This window comes from Hemiscyllium ocellatum, chromosome 42, assembly GCF_020745735.1.
Source record: "Hemiscyllium ocellatum isolate sHemOce1 chromosome 42, sHemOce1.pat.X.cur, whole genome shotgun sequence".
Taxonomy (NCBI): domain Eukaryota; kingdom Metazoa; phylum Chordata; class Chondrichthyes; order Orectolobiformes; family Hemiscylliidae; genus Hemiscyllium; species Hemiscyllium ocellatum.
Window position 1 is genome coordinate 17,541,014 of NC_083442.1, and position 14,816 is coordinate 17,555,829.

Here is a 14,816-nt window from a genome sequence, read left to right on the forward strand (position 1 = left end):
AAAGGTTTATTTGAAATCACAAGCTTTCAGAGTGTCGTTCCTTTTTCAGGTGAAGTTGTTTGACTTCTGACCTTGTCCACACCCGTCCAACACCGGCACCTCCACATCACTCTATCACAGAGCTGAGGAGACTTTGTTTACTCCCAAACGGTGTTGCCTTTGAAACTACCTCCCTCTGATGGCGATGGAGGTGCCGTCTTTGAATATTTTTTAAGGTGGAGGTCGATTATTGTTGGGCTATCAGGAGGGATTGAGGGATATCAGGAACAGATGGGAATGTGGAATTCTGAACACAAGCAGCCATGATCTTAATGAATGGCAGAGCAGGCTTCAAGGCCTACCTCTGCCCCAATTCTTATGTCGCTATGTCACGCAGAGCTCACCTGCAGAGATCAGCACGTAGGCAGAAAACAAGGCGATCTCGTCCTCCACGAGGTGCAACATACACAAACCTTTACCGAATTCAAAGATGGAGTTGATCAAGTCGTCACAACCTGCCAGGACATCAGAACAGGTGAAACACACAGCAAATCAACACATGCCTTAAAGGACCAGTTCTCTGGTACTCATCTAGGTTGGTATAAATGTCAGTCATGAGCTAAATGCAGAATGCCACACGTAGTGCGAACCCTGTGAACAAGATAATATTGAAAGATTGGGAGGATCTCCAAAGGGATGCTTCAACCTACATAGTGGCTTGTTGACGAATTCTCATTCACGATGCATTGGTGTGGCTGGAATAATGAGTGTCAGCCAGTAACTCTGACCCACATGGCTAATCGACTGTTTTATTATGACACGCCACGATTTTTTTCGCACAACTGACATTTTACCCTTTAATTAAATTCTTTGTGGAATGCTAAATCTGCAATTAAAAGGTATGAGTATCTTTTGACAACTTGCTAATCGTTCTTGTAAACTCTATGACTAGAAAAGGTAAAATCTCACCAGCTCATAATCTGTCCTTGGCAATTTTAAAAACATTAATTTAAAAACGTTAATTTGCCTTTTTTTGGCTCTTTTCCTCTTTCAATACTTTTGAGCCAGAGTCGTTTTTGATTCTCTGTACAGTTATCCCCTGTTGAAAACACATTCCAATCGGACATTTTCATTTCAGAGCAGCCTCCATTTTTGTTTTTGTGCGGTTATTGTGCATGGTCAGTCCTTTTTTAAAATCAAACTATTGCTTCACCATTTTCTTCCTCGACCTTCACACTCACTGATCCCCCTTTCCAGTAGATTCTGTCCAGCAATTGTCTCTCTCTCTCTCATTTCCCTCCCTCCAACACTCACTGCTTCAATAGACAATAGGTGCAGGAGTAGGCCATTCAGCCCTTCGAGCCTGCACTGCCATTCAATAGTGGGTGGCACGGTGGCACAGTAGTTAGCACTGCTGCCTCACAGCGCCTGAGACCCAGGTTCAATTCCCGCCTCAGGCGACTGACTGTGTGGAGTTTGCACATTCTCCCCGTGTCTGCGTGGGTTTCCTCCGGGTGTTCCGGTTTCCTCCCACAGTCCAAAGATGTGCGGATCAGGTGAATTGGACATGCTAAATTGCCCGTAGTGTTAGGTAAGGGGTAAATGTAGGGGTTTGGGTGGGTTGCGCTTCGGCAGGTCAGTGTGGACTTGTTGGGCTGAAGGGCCTGTTTCCACACTAAGTCTAATCTAAAAAAAATCTAATCTAATATGATCGTGCTGATCATTCCTAATTAGTATCTTCTCCCTGCCGTATCTCCATAACCCTTGATTCCACTATCTTTGAGAGCTCTATCCAACTCTTTCTTAAATGAATCCAGAGACTGGGCCTCCACTGCCTTCTGGGGCAGAGCATTCCACACAGCCACCACTCTCTGGGTGAAGAAGCTTCTCCTCATCTCTGTCCTAAATGGTCTACCCCGTATTTTTAAGCTGTGTCCTCTGGTTCAGCACTCACCCATCAGCGGAAACATGTTTCCTGCTGCCAGAGTGTCCAATCCTTTCATAATCTTATATGTCTCAATCAGATCCCCTCTCAGTCTTCTCACTCCCAACTCTTCCAACCATTGTTTCCGTCTCTGGACCTTTACATCCTCCGTCCCAGCTCTCACCCTGTCTTCCCAGCTTCCCCCTTCTAAACCCTGACTGTTTCTCCACTTACTTCATTGCCTACCATCCCCCCTCCCTCTCATGGCTTGCTATGGGCGAGAGGGAGGGAATATGCTGAGTGGCGGGAAGTGGAAAGTGCAAGGGCTTGTGAGGGAATTGGAACAAGGAGAGCAGCCAGATCTACATCAATAATTCAGCAGCATTGATTAGCTTTGTTTTATTATTGTCGCATGTACCTAGGTACAGTGAAAAGTTTTGTTTTGCGTGCAGTACAAGCAAATCATACCAAACAAAGAGCATTAGGATAATGAGAGGGATACAATATTACAGCTGCAGAGAAGGTGCACAAAGAATGATGTCAACATTAAATTCAAAAATGTGAGGTCCATTCAGAAGGCTAAAATCAGCGGGGAAGATGCTGTTCTTGAATCTGTTGGTCCGTGTGTTTAAGCTTTTCGATCTTCTTTCTGACAGACGAGGTTGGTAGAGATTATAAATGGGGTGGGAGGGGTCTTTGATGATGTTGGCTGCCTTTCTGAGCAGTGGGACGTGTAGATGGAGGCAGTGGATGGAAGGCTGGCCTGTGTGATGGACTGGGCTGTGTTCACAACTCTCTGTAGATTCTTACATTCCTGGGCAGAGCAGTTACTGTGGCGAGCCGTGATGCATCCAGATAGAATGTTTTCTATGGTGCATCTATAAAAATTGCTTAGAGTCTTTACAGACGTGCCAAGTTTCCCTAACCACTTGAGGAAGTGGAGGCGTTTGCTTTCTTGACCACAGCATCAATGTGGGTGGTGGACCAGGACAGATTGGTGGTGATCATCACTTGTGACAATTGCAGCTACTATCTCCCCAGCAGCGATAAAGATAGAGAGGCCTATCACAGAGCTGCAGCATGAAGGAGATGGTGTCCTTCACCAGGATAGACCATCAGGAGAATCGGCTTCCTCAACATAAACCTTCAGTGCCTCAGAAGGCTCACGCGTTCAGCGATGACATCTTCAACCTCCAGGAACAAGAGCTGCTCTCTCTCTGTTACAGCAACTGGGAAAGCATTGTCACTCGTTATCGTAATCACTAGAGCCCTGAATCTATTTATCTCCGCCTCCGTTCTGGGGTCAGCTGGTGACATCTGCATGATTTCACACGTTGTCTCTCCCAAGCGATCAGCACTGTGTTTGCAAAGGCCTCCACTTGGTCACAGTGAAGCCATATTTACTGCACAGACCCACAGACCTGGGGAAATCGACGGCTTCACACAAAAAGCGGTCAAAGCTCACTCTATTAATCAGAAGAGATTCATGCCCAGCTGGCATGAGGCAACTCAAAGACTGTCTTGCATCTCTGACGAAAATATGTGGACATGTGATGGTTTAGTGACAATATCACAGGACTAGCAGTCCAGAAAGTTAGATTAACGTTCTGGGGAAGTGTTAGATTTGAATTTAATTTTAAAAAAAAACATTTGGAATGCTTATGTCTTATGGTGCCCATGCGAGGAACAGGAAAATCGATGTTTCGACCAAAAACCCTTCATCAGGAAGCATCCATTCCTGATGCAGCGCTTTTGCCTGAAACGGCAATTTTCCTGCTCCTCCAATGCTGCCTCACCTGCTGTGCTTTTCCAGCACCACTCTGATCTCTACTCTGGTTTCCAGCATCTGCAGTCCTCACTTTTGCCCCATGCAAACACATTCTACTGTTGCAAAAACTCATTTGGTTCACAAATGTTCTTCAGGGAAGGAAATCTGCTGTCCTTACCCTGAATGGCCTACATGTGACTCCAGACGCACAGCAATGTGGTTCACTCTTAACTGCACTTGGGGAAATTAGGGATGGGCAATAAATGTTGGCTGGTATCCACATCCTATGAAGGAATCATTTAAAGACACCTGGAAGTAGCCATGGCTCCAGTCGCTTTGCTCACAAAAGGGATCCCTACATCTTTGGAGACATAAGCTACCCTCTGGGGACTGGGCTAATGACAACGGTAAGTAACTCTACCACTGCTCTCTGGGAAAGCTAGAACAGGTACTGTGTCACCGTGACATCAGTAAATAACTCTACCACTGCCCTCTGGGAAAGCTAGAACAGGAGCTGTGTAACCATGACAACGGTAAATAACTCTACCACTGCCCTATGGAAAAGCTAGAATAGGAACTGTGTCACCATGACAACAGTAAATAACTCTACCACTGTCCTATGGAAAAGCAGGAACAATGTCACCGTGACAACGGTAAATAACTCTACCACTGCCCTCTGGGAAAGCTAGAACAGGAACTGTGTCACCGTGACAACAGTAAATAACTCTACCACTGCCATATGAAAAAGCAGGAACTATGTCACCGTGACAACGGTAAATAACTCTACCACTGCCCTCTGGGAAAGCTAGAACAGGAACTGTGTCACCGGGAGGGTCATCTTCGAGCCAGTCATTGGGTTGCTGAGAACGTGACTCAGTACTCTTATTGGACACCCTTCAGTTTGTGCAGCAAAGAATCCACTGAATTCCTACAGTGTGGAAACAGGCCCTTTGTCCCAACAAGTGCACACTGACCCTCCAAAGTTCCTCACTCAGACCCATTCCCCTACCTGACTAATGCACCTAGCCTGCACTTCCCTGAACACAATGAGAAATTTAGCATGGCCAATCCACCTAATCTGCATATCTTTGGACTGTGGGAGGAAACCTGCGCACTCAGAGGAAACCCATGCAGACACGGGGAGAATGTGCAAACTCCGCTCAGACTATCACCTGAGGTTGGAATCAAAACCAGGTCCCTGGCAGAGTGAGGCAGCAGTGCTAACCACTGTGCCGCCCCATGGTGGGCAGAGTAGTCATCCCTTACTGAGAGGAATGGGGCCGTGGAAGGAAACAAGCTGCTGACCACTCAGTGTCCTCTGAGGAGAAAGGTTCTGATGTGCATGTGGTCCCTCCACCGCTTACCTTCCTGCCAGACTGATCCAGGCCTCATTCCAATAACATGAATGTGTTTGAAGATGTGCATTAGAACCTTCTGTTTTTCCAGCCTACTCCTCTTTTCCATCGCCCCGAACACATATTACCGCACAGTCTGAAAGTGCTTCCACATCCCATCACAGCATTTGGCTACTGCCTACTCTGGAGAAAGTGAGGCCTGCAGATGCTGGAGAACAGAGTCGAAGATTGTGGTGCTGGAAAAGCACAGCCTGTCAGGCAGCATCCGAGGGGCAGGAGAGTCGATGTTTTTGGCATAAGCTCTTCATCGGGAATGGAGATCCTCTTTCATAGCTCTTCGAATTAGCGTTCATTAGCAGAGGGATTGAATTCAAGAGTCGTGAGGTGATGTTGCAGCTGTACAGGACCTTGGTAAGGCCACATTTGGAGTACTGTGTGCAGTTCTGGTCGCCTCACTTTAGGAAAGATGTGGAAGCTTTGGAGAGGGTGCAGAGAAGATTTACCAGGATGTTGCCTGGAATAGAGAATAGGTCGTACGAGGATAGGTTGAGAGTGCTAGGCCTTTACTCATTGGAACGGCGAAGGATGAGGGGTGACTTGATAGAGGTTTATAAGATGATCAGGGGAATAGATAGAGTAGACAGTCAGAGACTTTTTCCCTGGGTACAACAGAGTGTTACAAGGGGACGTAAATTTAAGGTGAAGGGTGGAAGGTATGGGGGGATGTCAGGGGTAGGTTCTTTACCCAGAGAGTGGTGGGGGCATGGAAGGCGCTGCCTGTGGGAGTGGCAGAGTCAGAATCATTGGTGACCTTTAAGCGGCAATTGGATAGGTACACGGATAGGTGCTTAAGCTAGGACAACTGTTCGGCACAACATCGTGGGCCGAAGGGCCTGTTCTCTCTGCTGTTTTGTTCTATGTTCTATAAGAGGTAACGTTTGAAACGTCGACTCTTCTGCTCCTCGGATGCTGTCTGACCGGCTGTGCTTTTCCAGCACCACGATCTTCGATTACTGTCTAATCTGGTCGTCCCATCCTCTGAAAGATGAATGCCGCTGTGGAATTCGCAAGAGAGGTGACAGCACTGTGAATAGCCCCAATAAAGTATATGCTTTGTTAAAATTTTCTTCGGCCTGACAACACTGGCATTGCTGTAAACACTCGAGTGAATCCCCTTAAGCAATACAAAGATGACCCTTCCACTTCCCAAAGCTCCTACACGATACCAGTCCCATGGGTTCACTGAAGTTTGAGACTCACAGTTTGGGAGTGTCACGTAGCTACAGCCTAAAGCTGATGGCGACAGAAGTTCCTTGGACAAACCATTATGTTCATGGCCGTTCCCGAGACACTTGCCACCCAGTCAGCTCGACTGAAGGTGGGTTACAAGTACTGAAATTTGCTGACTTATAACACACGCCCGAACTGTTCAGATTAAAAACTGTTACAATGGAGCCCATTACTCGGGCTTAGTATTTCATGGAAGCATTCATTTTCCGTATCTGCTTTGAGTTCCGGGGATCACTTTGTTGCAGTCAGTAGATTTTAAACTGGCTGCAGTCATTTTTCATTTCAACCCATAACTGTCAGAATGAAGATTTCATCGGCTCCTTCCACCACTCACAGTGGCCTCTCTCCTGCAAGGTCGCACCATAATACACTTAAACCTACAGAGATTCCCTCGAGACTGATGGATCAGGTTTACATTAATAGTGTTTTCACATTGCAACCAGCCTCATGTCTTTCATTTGTGGAACTATTCCGGACGTATGTTAGAGATGGTTGAGGCTGCACCATTGGAGATAGAGTTTTTCATTGTCCAGGAAATCTGGACCCAGATCTTCCAGTTGGCGTCAGTGCGTTGCTATTGATGACGAGATCCAGCATTGCCTCAGTGTATTAGCACAGCCTTCAGCCACCTGAGGAAAAGGGTGTCCGAGGACAACAACATCAGCTCCAACACCAAGCTAATGGTATACAGGGCTGTGGTGGTTCCCAGCCTCCTGTATGGCTCCGAGACATGGACTGTCTACAGCAGGGACCTCAAGATGCTGGAGCTGTCCCACCAACGCTGCCTGAGCAAGATCCTGCCAATCCACTGGGATGCACCAACACCAGAGTCCTCGACCAGGCCAACATCCCCACCATCGAGGCACTGACCCCTCCCTCGATCGGCTGGGCACGTCGTCCCCATGACCGACACGAGCCTCCCCAAGCAGGTGCTCTCCTCCCAGCTCCGGAACAGCAGGCCAGCCCCAGGTGGGACAGAGGAAGGGCCTCAGGGATACCCTCAAGGCCTCACTGGGGAAGTGCAGCATTCCCACATTCACCTGGGAATCACTGGCCCCAGACCATCCCAAAGTGGGGGAAAAGCATCCGGGAAGGCATCGTGCTCCTCAAGACTCACCATCGGGAAAAAGCGGATTCCGGGTTGAAACAGTGAAAGGGGCGCGGTGCCACACCAATGCCCCACCCACCCCCTTCCTGTGACCACCACCTGTCCCCAGTGTAACAGAGCCTGGGGTAGCTGCATCGGGCTGTAGAGCCACCTACAGAGTCACCCTGAGAGTGGGAGAGAGTCACTCCTGTTTGCGAGGGACCACTGATAGTGATGATGATGTACTGTTAGCACCAGTGAAAATATCTTCAGCCCATACGTTCGGCTGTGTCGACTGGCTGAGTGCAGCATCCACGGAGAAGACGGGTGAGTCAAGAAAAACTGTCAAAGAGGGAGGATGCATCCCGTTTCCATGACATTGGCCTGTCGCGTTCGGACGCACTCTTACAGCTTTCGAGGTTTTCGGTGAGTGAATGGGTCAATGAATATATGAGTGGGTGGTGAATGAGCAGTCAGGGGTAAGGGAATGGAGGCACGGGGTATCCATGTTCAGAAGGAAGGGGCTATTCCAGTGGGGGAAAACGTAAGAACACAATAAAGAGGAGAGGGAGTAGGTCTGGAGCCTGCTCTGCTATTAATGTACGATCGTGACTGGTCTCATCGCAGCCTCAACTCCACTTTCCTGCCCGCTCCCCATAACTCTTCTACCTAATACTCATTACAAATCAATCTACCTCATCCTTAAATTTACTCAATGTCCCAGTACCTGCCTCACTCTCGTGTGGAGAATTCCACAGATTCACAACCCTTGGGGAGAAGCGATTCCTCCGTACCTCTGGTTTGAAATTTGTCACCCACCCCTTATCCTAAAATTATGATGTGTCATTCTAGATTTCTTGACAATAGGAAATATTTGATGAACAAGGAACACTGAAAATTAGAACTGGCCCATTTAAGTTAGAAAACATAAAGTGCAACATGGTTATTCAGCTGAAAGGATTAAAATATTAAACAATGCTTTAAAAGAGTTAATGTCTGTCTAAGTGTCAGGGATATTTACACCTTACCTAATGATTTGAAGATATCTGGACCAGCATATTTGCCATCAAAATAAACCGTGTTATTCTGTGGGTCAAAGGCTCGACACATTCGGACAAACACAACTTCTAAAGAACCTGTGAAAGTGGAGAACATTTCATAAGTTCACAAGTTGAAGAGATCTTTGTAGGAATTGACAGCATACAGCCATAGAGTCGTAGAGATGTACAGCATGGAACATTTGGTCCAACTCATCCATACTGACCAGATATCCTGAATAAATCTAGTCTCAGCGAGTTTTGAGAAGATTTCTAGTTCAGGGTGAGGTTCTGGATGTAAGTTTGCTCGCTGAGCTGGAAGATTCATTTTCAGACGTTTCATCACCATACTAGGTAACATCCTAACAGATGAAGCACTGGTGGTATGGCCTGCTTTCTATTTATGTGTTTAGGTTTCCTTGGGTTGGTGATGTCATTTCCTGTGGTGATGTCATTTCCTGTTCTTTTTCTCAGGGGATGGTAATGGGATCCAAGTCGATGTGATTGTTGATAGAGTTCTGGTTGGAATGCCATGCTTCTATGAATTCTCACACGTGTCTCTGTTTGACTTGTCCTAGGATGGATGGTGGCCATTAAAAAGTGGGCCAAACCACCAGTGCTTTACTGGAGGTTCACTGGTGATATTACCTAGTATGGTGATGAAATGTCTGAAAACGAACCTTACAGCTCAGCGAGCAAACTTACATCCAAAATCTAGTCCCATCTGACAGCATTTGGTCCACATCCCTCCAAACCCTTCCTATTCATAAAACCATCCAGATGCCTTTTAAATGTTGTCATTGTACCAGCCTCCACCACTTCCTCTGGCAGCTGATTCCATGCACGCACCACCCTGTGTGTGAAAAGGTTGCCCCTTAGGTCCCTTTTATATCTTCCTCCTTTCACCATAAACCTATGTCCTCTAGTTTTGGACTCCCCTACTCTGAGAAAAAGACATTGCCCCCCATGATTTTATAAACCCTTATAAAGTCACCCCTCACCCTCCGAAGCTCCATGGAAAACAGCCCCAGCTTGTTCAGCCTCTCCCTGTAGCTCACATCCTCCAATCCTGGCAACATCCTTGTAAATCTTTTCTGAACTCTTTCAAGTTTCACAACATCCTTCCGAAAGGAGGGATACCAGAATTGCACGCAATATTCCAAATGAAAAACAATAGGCCAGCTAGGTTACAGATCAGATGGATCTCTTTATTCACATCTTTGTCTAAACTGATCTATTTCACCTAAACCCTCATGTCTCAGTCTGAGGTAAAGTCACTGTACTCATAACCAATCATAGGGCTGCTCTCTCATTGAAGGGAAAGAGAGAGATGACTGGTGGTGGTTTAACTTTGAGGGTCACCATGCCTCAGGTAGGGCGGGGTAGTTTGAGAAAGACAGTCCTTCATGCTAACTTCAGCCCGTGCAGGAATTGAACCCATGCTGTTGGCATTATTTTGCATTTCAAACCATATGTACAGCCAACTGAGCTAACCCAAACACCTAATCCTTAGCTACTGATAGCCTAAGCTGATGCAGTGTTGCATGGCACGGTGGCTCAGCAGTTAGCACTGCTGCCTCACAGCACCAGGGACCTGGATTCGTTTCCAACCTCGGGCAACTGTCCGTGTGGAGTTTGCACATTCTCCCTGTGTCTGTGTGGGTTTCCTCTGGGTGCTCCAGTTTCCTCCCACAGTCTAAAGATGTGCAGGTTAGGTGGATTGGCCAGGCTACATTACCCGTAGTGTTAGATACAGTAGTCAGGGGTAAATGTAGGGGAATGGATCTGGATGGGTTACTCTTCGGAGGGTAGGTGTTGGGCCGAAGGGCCTGTTTCCATACTGTCATTAATTAATCTAAATTGCCATAGTGTGCAGGGATGTGTAGGTTAGGTGCGTTAGTTAGTCAGGGGTAAATGTAGAATAATAAGGTAAGGAAATGGGTCTGGATAAGTTTCTCTTCAGAGGGTTGGTGTGGATTGTTGGGCTGAAGGGCCTGTTTCCACACTGTTGGGATTCTATTTTTGTTTTCTTTTAAGAAAAACAGAAACCCAACCACTGATTCTATTTGTTTTTCCTTTTTTTTTAGTTGCTTGTGCATCCAATTACAGCCCAGTAACTGGAGGGATTCTATGAGATGTGCCGGTTAGGGTGATTTAGCCAGGATAAATTGCTCCATAATGTCCAGGGATGTGCAGGCTAGGTGGGTGAGCCATGGGAAACGCAGGGTTACAGGGACAGGGTTGGTTCTGGGCCGGATGATCTCTGGAGGGTCACTGTGGACTTGAACGGCCTGCTTCCACGTTGTAGGGATTCTATGATTCTAAACCTAACCCTATCAGCTTATTCTTAACACTATCATAAGAAGTGGAGGTGGGTACTGCAGATGTTAGATGTTAGGGTCAAGATTAGAGTGGAATTCCTGATGAAGGGTGTTTGCCTGAAATGTCGATTTTCCTGCTAGTTAGATGCTGCCTGACCTGCTGTGCTTTTCCAGCACCACTCTAATCTTGACAATCATATTAAGCCCAACCCTATCATTCTAACTATCATTCATTGTCATGTACTGACCTAGTTTCCCAATAAATGCAGCAATGACCTTCATCTTAGTCACCTCCACCAGCTTTCACCTGATACGGGAGTGTTGTGTGTCGTCCTGATCACTGCGCTATCGCAAGGACGGGATCGCACTGGATAGGGGTGCGGAGAGGATTCACCAGGATGCTACCTGGGATGGAGCGAGGGAGAAGGGCTGGATAAGCTCGAGTTGCTTCCTTCAGAGCAGAGAAGATTGCAGGGCGAACAGACTGAGCTGTTGAGATTATGACAGGCACGGACAGCGGGATTAAAAAGCAGCTGCTGCCCTTGGTTGAAGGGCCAGTAATGAGGCAGCAGAACTTAAGATGAAGAGCAGAGGGGAGTTGAGGAAAAAAAACATCTCTCTCCCAGACGGAAGTGAGGGCAGTAGAGGCTGAAAACCTTATAAGGGCTTTAGAAAATACTTGAATGGGCACTTAAAACATTCTAACACGCAAGGCTATGTAGATTTCAAATCAATGGACCAAAGGACTTCTCTGTGCTCCATCATCTTTTGAGTCTAAAGGAGTATTATTGAGTACTCAAGGTGAGTTAATTGTGATTGTCTCTACTTATTGTCTCTGTTTCTAATGAGTAAAAGAACACTCAGTGTTTAATGCAAGTCTTGCCTACTGGCTGGATAGCCAGTGAAAGTCCTGTGTCACCACATCTGGGGAAGATCCACTGATGTCGACTGCTTCAGGAGTGCAGGCCCGTTTACGGGAGCTGCTAGAGGACTGGAGACCGATAGCCGCCCATTGCAGGCAGGGCCGACTGTGGGAAGCGCACACACCAGGATCAACGGGAAACCCATACCACAGGTAACTGAAGATGGCCTGGAGTTGGACGGGGGTCATAGAAGAGGGATTAGAGGGTAATTGGCAGCATGGGCAGCTGAGGTCCCAATGTTAGGCCCCTTCATCAGGTCCTTGCAATGAGGGCCCACTTAGAAGCCTGTCAGCGAACAGGATAGGGCTTATGCTACGGGCTTCCCAGACAGAGAGAAACATCGGAGTTTGAGTTGAGGTCAATCTGTCGGCATTAAATACGAACATCATGGTGGGACAGGAGGAGTGATTTTATCAAGGCGGAGGTGGGTAGATGATGGGGGTCCCCACCTGCCATCCTCCCATGTAATTAACTGTCCACCCCGCATCTCACCCTGCCTCAGTTTAGAGGGCATTAAATTTTACCCATTGTTGTATGTTAATCCAACCTTTCTATTACACAGCACGGAAACAGACCCTTTGGTCCAACCAGTTCATGTCGAACATAATCCTAAACTAAACGAGTCCCACCTGCCTGCTCCTGGACCATATTTCTCCAACCCTTTCCTATTCACAAACTTATCTAAATGGTCTTTTCACCACTTGAAGCGCCCTTAATCTTCTCAGTTCGAGAGGAAATAAAAAGCCTGTAAAAACCCATAAAGGGCCTATCTTTGACAAGGATGAGTACCTGCTTTCAGAAGTACAATCTGATCGTTTTGACACAGTTCCATGAATCCATCGATCCGTTTCGCAAACTCCACCACATACTGAATCGCTTCAGTTATTTTGATAGCGCAAAGCTGCCACATCACCTCCCGGGGCTGCACGAGAAAGATTATCACGTGAACGTGGGCGTTTGGCGGAGGGAAGTCATGCGTGTCACCCGTGGTACTCACCGTTTTGACCTGGCACTTGTGATTCCCCTTACCTTATTCTGGTAAATCTCCACTTCTTCCTGCACATAGGCTTGCCATGTTATTTGTTGCAACTCTTCCCGCAGGTACTGGCAGGTCTCAATGTGGGACTTGGAGATGTTCTGTGCGAGGTGCTCTGCAGGGCAAAATATGCAGCAATTTATGGAGCATTCATAAAAGCAATTTGTGGTCACAGAATTAGCTAGGGTCAACAATTCTAAGCACATCATTGTCAGAATTTTGCAAGAAGGTAGAATGGCCTGCAGAAGGTATTTTGCTGGGAGCAGCAGTGCTGTGTATGAAAAGACAAAGCAAATGTCATCAGTTGACAATCTTTAACAATTTAATGTATCCTAAATTCCAACTGTTCATGAGACACCCACACACCTAGCATGGCTGCTGCTGTGGCCACTGTATCATAGTAGAGGTGGTATTAGATACACTTAGAACAGTCAATTGCAGAGTGGAAGCAGGCCATTCAACCCACTGACCCGCCAAACAGCATCCCACCCAGTAACCCTGCACTTCCCTCATTCCACCTAGCTTGCACATCCCTGGACACTTTAGCGAGGCCAATCCACCTTGGCTGCACAGATACCCACACAGACGCAGGGAGAATATGCAAATTCCATACAGATGGGATTCCAATGGATTCCAATCCACCCTCCTCTCTGACCTACCACCTTCATCCCTACCTCCATCCACCCATTGTACTCTTTGCTACCTTCTTCTCATGCCCCCACCCCACCATTTATCTCTCCACCCTGGAGGCTCCCTGCCTTCATTCCTGATGAAGGGCTTTTGCCCGAAACGTCGATTTTTCTGCTCCTCGGATGCTGCCTGACCTGCTGTGCTTTTCCAGCACCACTCTAATCAAGACTTTTGCCTTTTGCAAAGAAGGCATACAATGTGTTAGCTTTTATTGGTAGACGGACTGAGATTCGGAGGTCATTTTGCCGCTGTACAAACTCAGCTGTACATACTTGGAGTATTGTGTACACTTCTGGTCACCACATTATAGGAAGGATGTGGAAGATTTGGAAAGGGTTCAAGGATATTTACTAGGATGTTGTCTGGTACGGAGGGAATGTCTTATGTGGAATGGCTGAGGGACTTGAGGCTGTTTCATTACATAAGGTTGAGAGGTGACTTAATTGAGGAGAAAGTGAGGTCTGCAGATGCTGGAGATCAGAGCTGAAAATGTGTTGCTGGAAAAGCGCAGCAGGTCAGGCAGCATCCAAGGAACAGGAGATTCGATGTTTCGGGCATAAGCCTGAAGTAGGGCTTACGCCTGAAACGTCGAATCTCCTGTTCCTTGGATGCTGCCTGACCTGCTGCGCTTTTCCAGCAACACATTTTCAGCAGGTGACTTAATTGAGATATACATGATAAGCAGAGGGTTAGATAAGGTGGACAGTGGGAGCCTTCTTCCTCAGATAGTGATATCTAACACAAGGAGACATAGCTTTAAACTGAAGGGTGATAGACATGGAAGAAAATGAGGACTGCAGATGCTGGAGATCAGTGTCAAGAGTGTGGTGCTGGATGGGCACAGTGGGTAGGGCGGCATCCGGGGCGCAGGAGAATCGACGTTTCGAACATAAGCCAAAGGGAGGTAGATAAAGGACAGATGTCAGAGGTAGTTTCTTTACTCAGCAACAGTAGTAGACTCACCAACTTTAAGGGCCTTGAAATGGTCATTGGATAAACATTTGGATGAATATGGAATAGTGTAGGTTAGATGGGCTTCAGATTGGTTCCACAGGTCGGCGCAACATCGAGGGAGAAAGGGCCTGTAATTTTTTTCAAGCCTTCATTCCTGATGAAGGGACTTTGCCTGAAGCACCGATTTTCCTGCTCCTTGGATGTTGCCTGACCTGCTGTGCTTTTCCAGCACCACTCTAATCTTGACTCTGATCTCCAGCATCTGCAGTCCTCACTTTTGCCTCTCATATACCCCTTGCCAACTCAATGCCAATTCATCAAATTTCCACCACGGGCAAACTTCAGGAGCCGTGTGGAGATGAAAAATAAATAAACTTAAAAATAAACATGCAACTCACTTGAAAACTCCTACTCATGAATGCATCAAAGCTTCAGCTCACCTTAAAAACAAA

At 47.0% G+C, this 14,816-nt stretch overlaps 1 protein-coding gene across 1 annotated transcript in view; it reads right to left on the bottom strand.

Annotated features, from left to right (window-relative positions):
• The window catches only part of LOC132834860 (nuclear receptor ROR-alpha A), a 194,545-nt gene that overhangs the window by 9,682 nt on the left and 170,047 nt on the right, over positions 1–14,816 (bottom strand). The window contains exons 5-8 of the mRNA XM_060853956.1: positions 12,714–12,835; positions 12,474–12,606; positions 8,432–8,539; positions 384–494 (exon numbers count right to left, since the gene is read on the bottom strand). Coding sequence (XP_060709939.1) covers positions 384–494; positions 8,432–8,539; positions 12,474–12,606; positions 12,714–12,835 — 474 coding nt within the window. The remainder of the gene's footprint in view (positions 1–383; positions 495–8,431; positions 8,540–12,473; positions 12,607–12,713; positions 12,836–14,816) is intronic.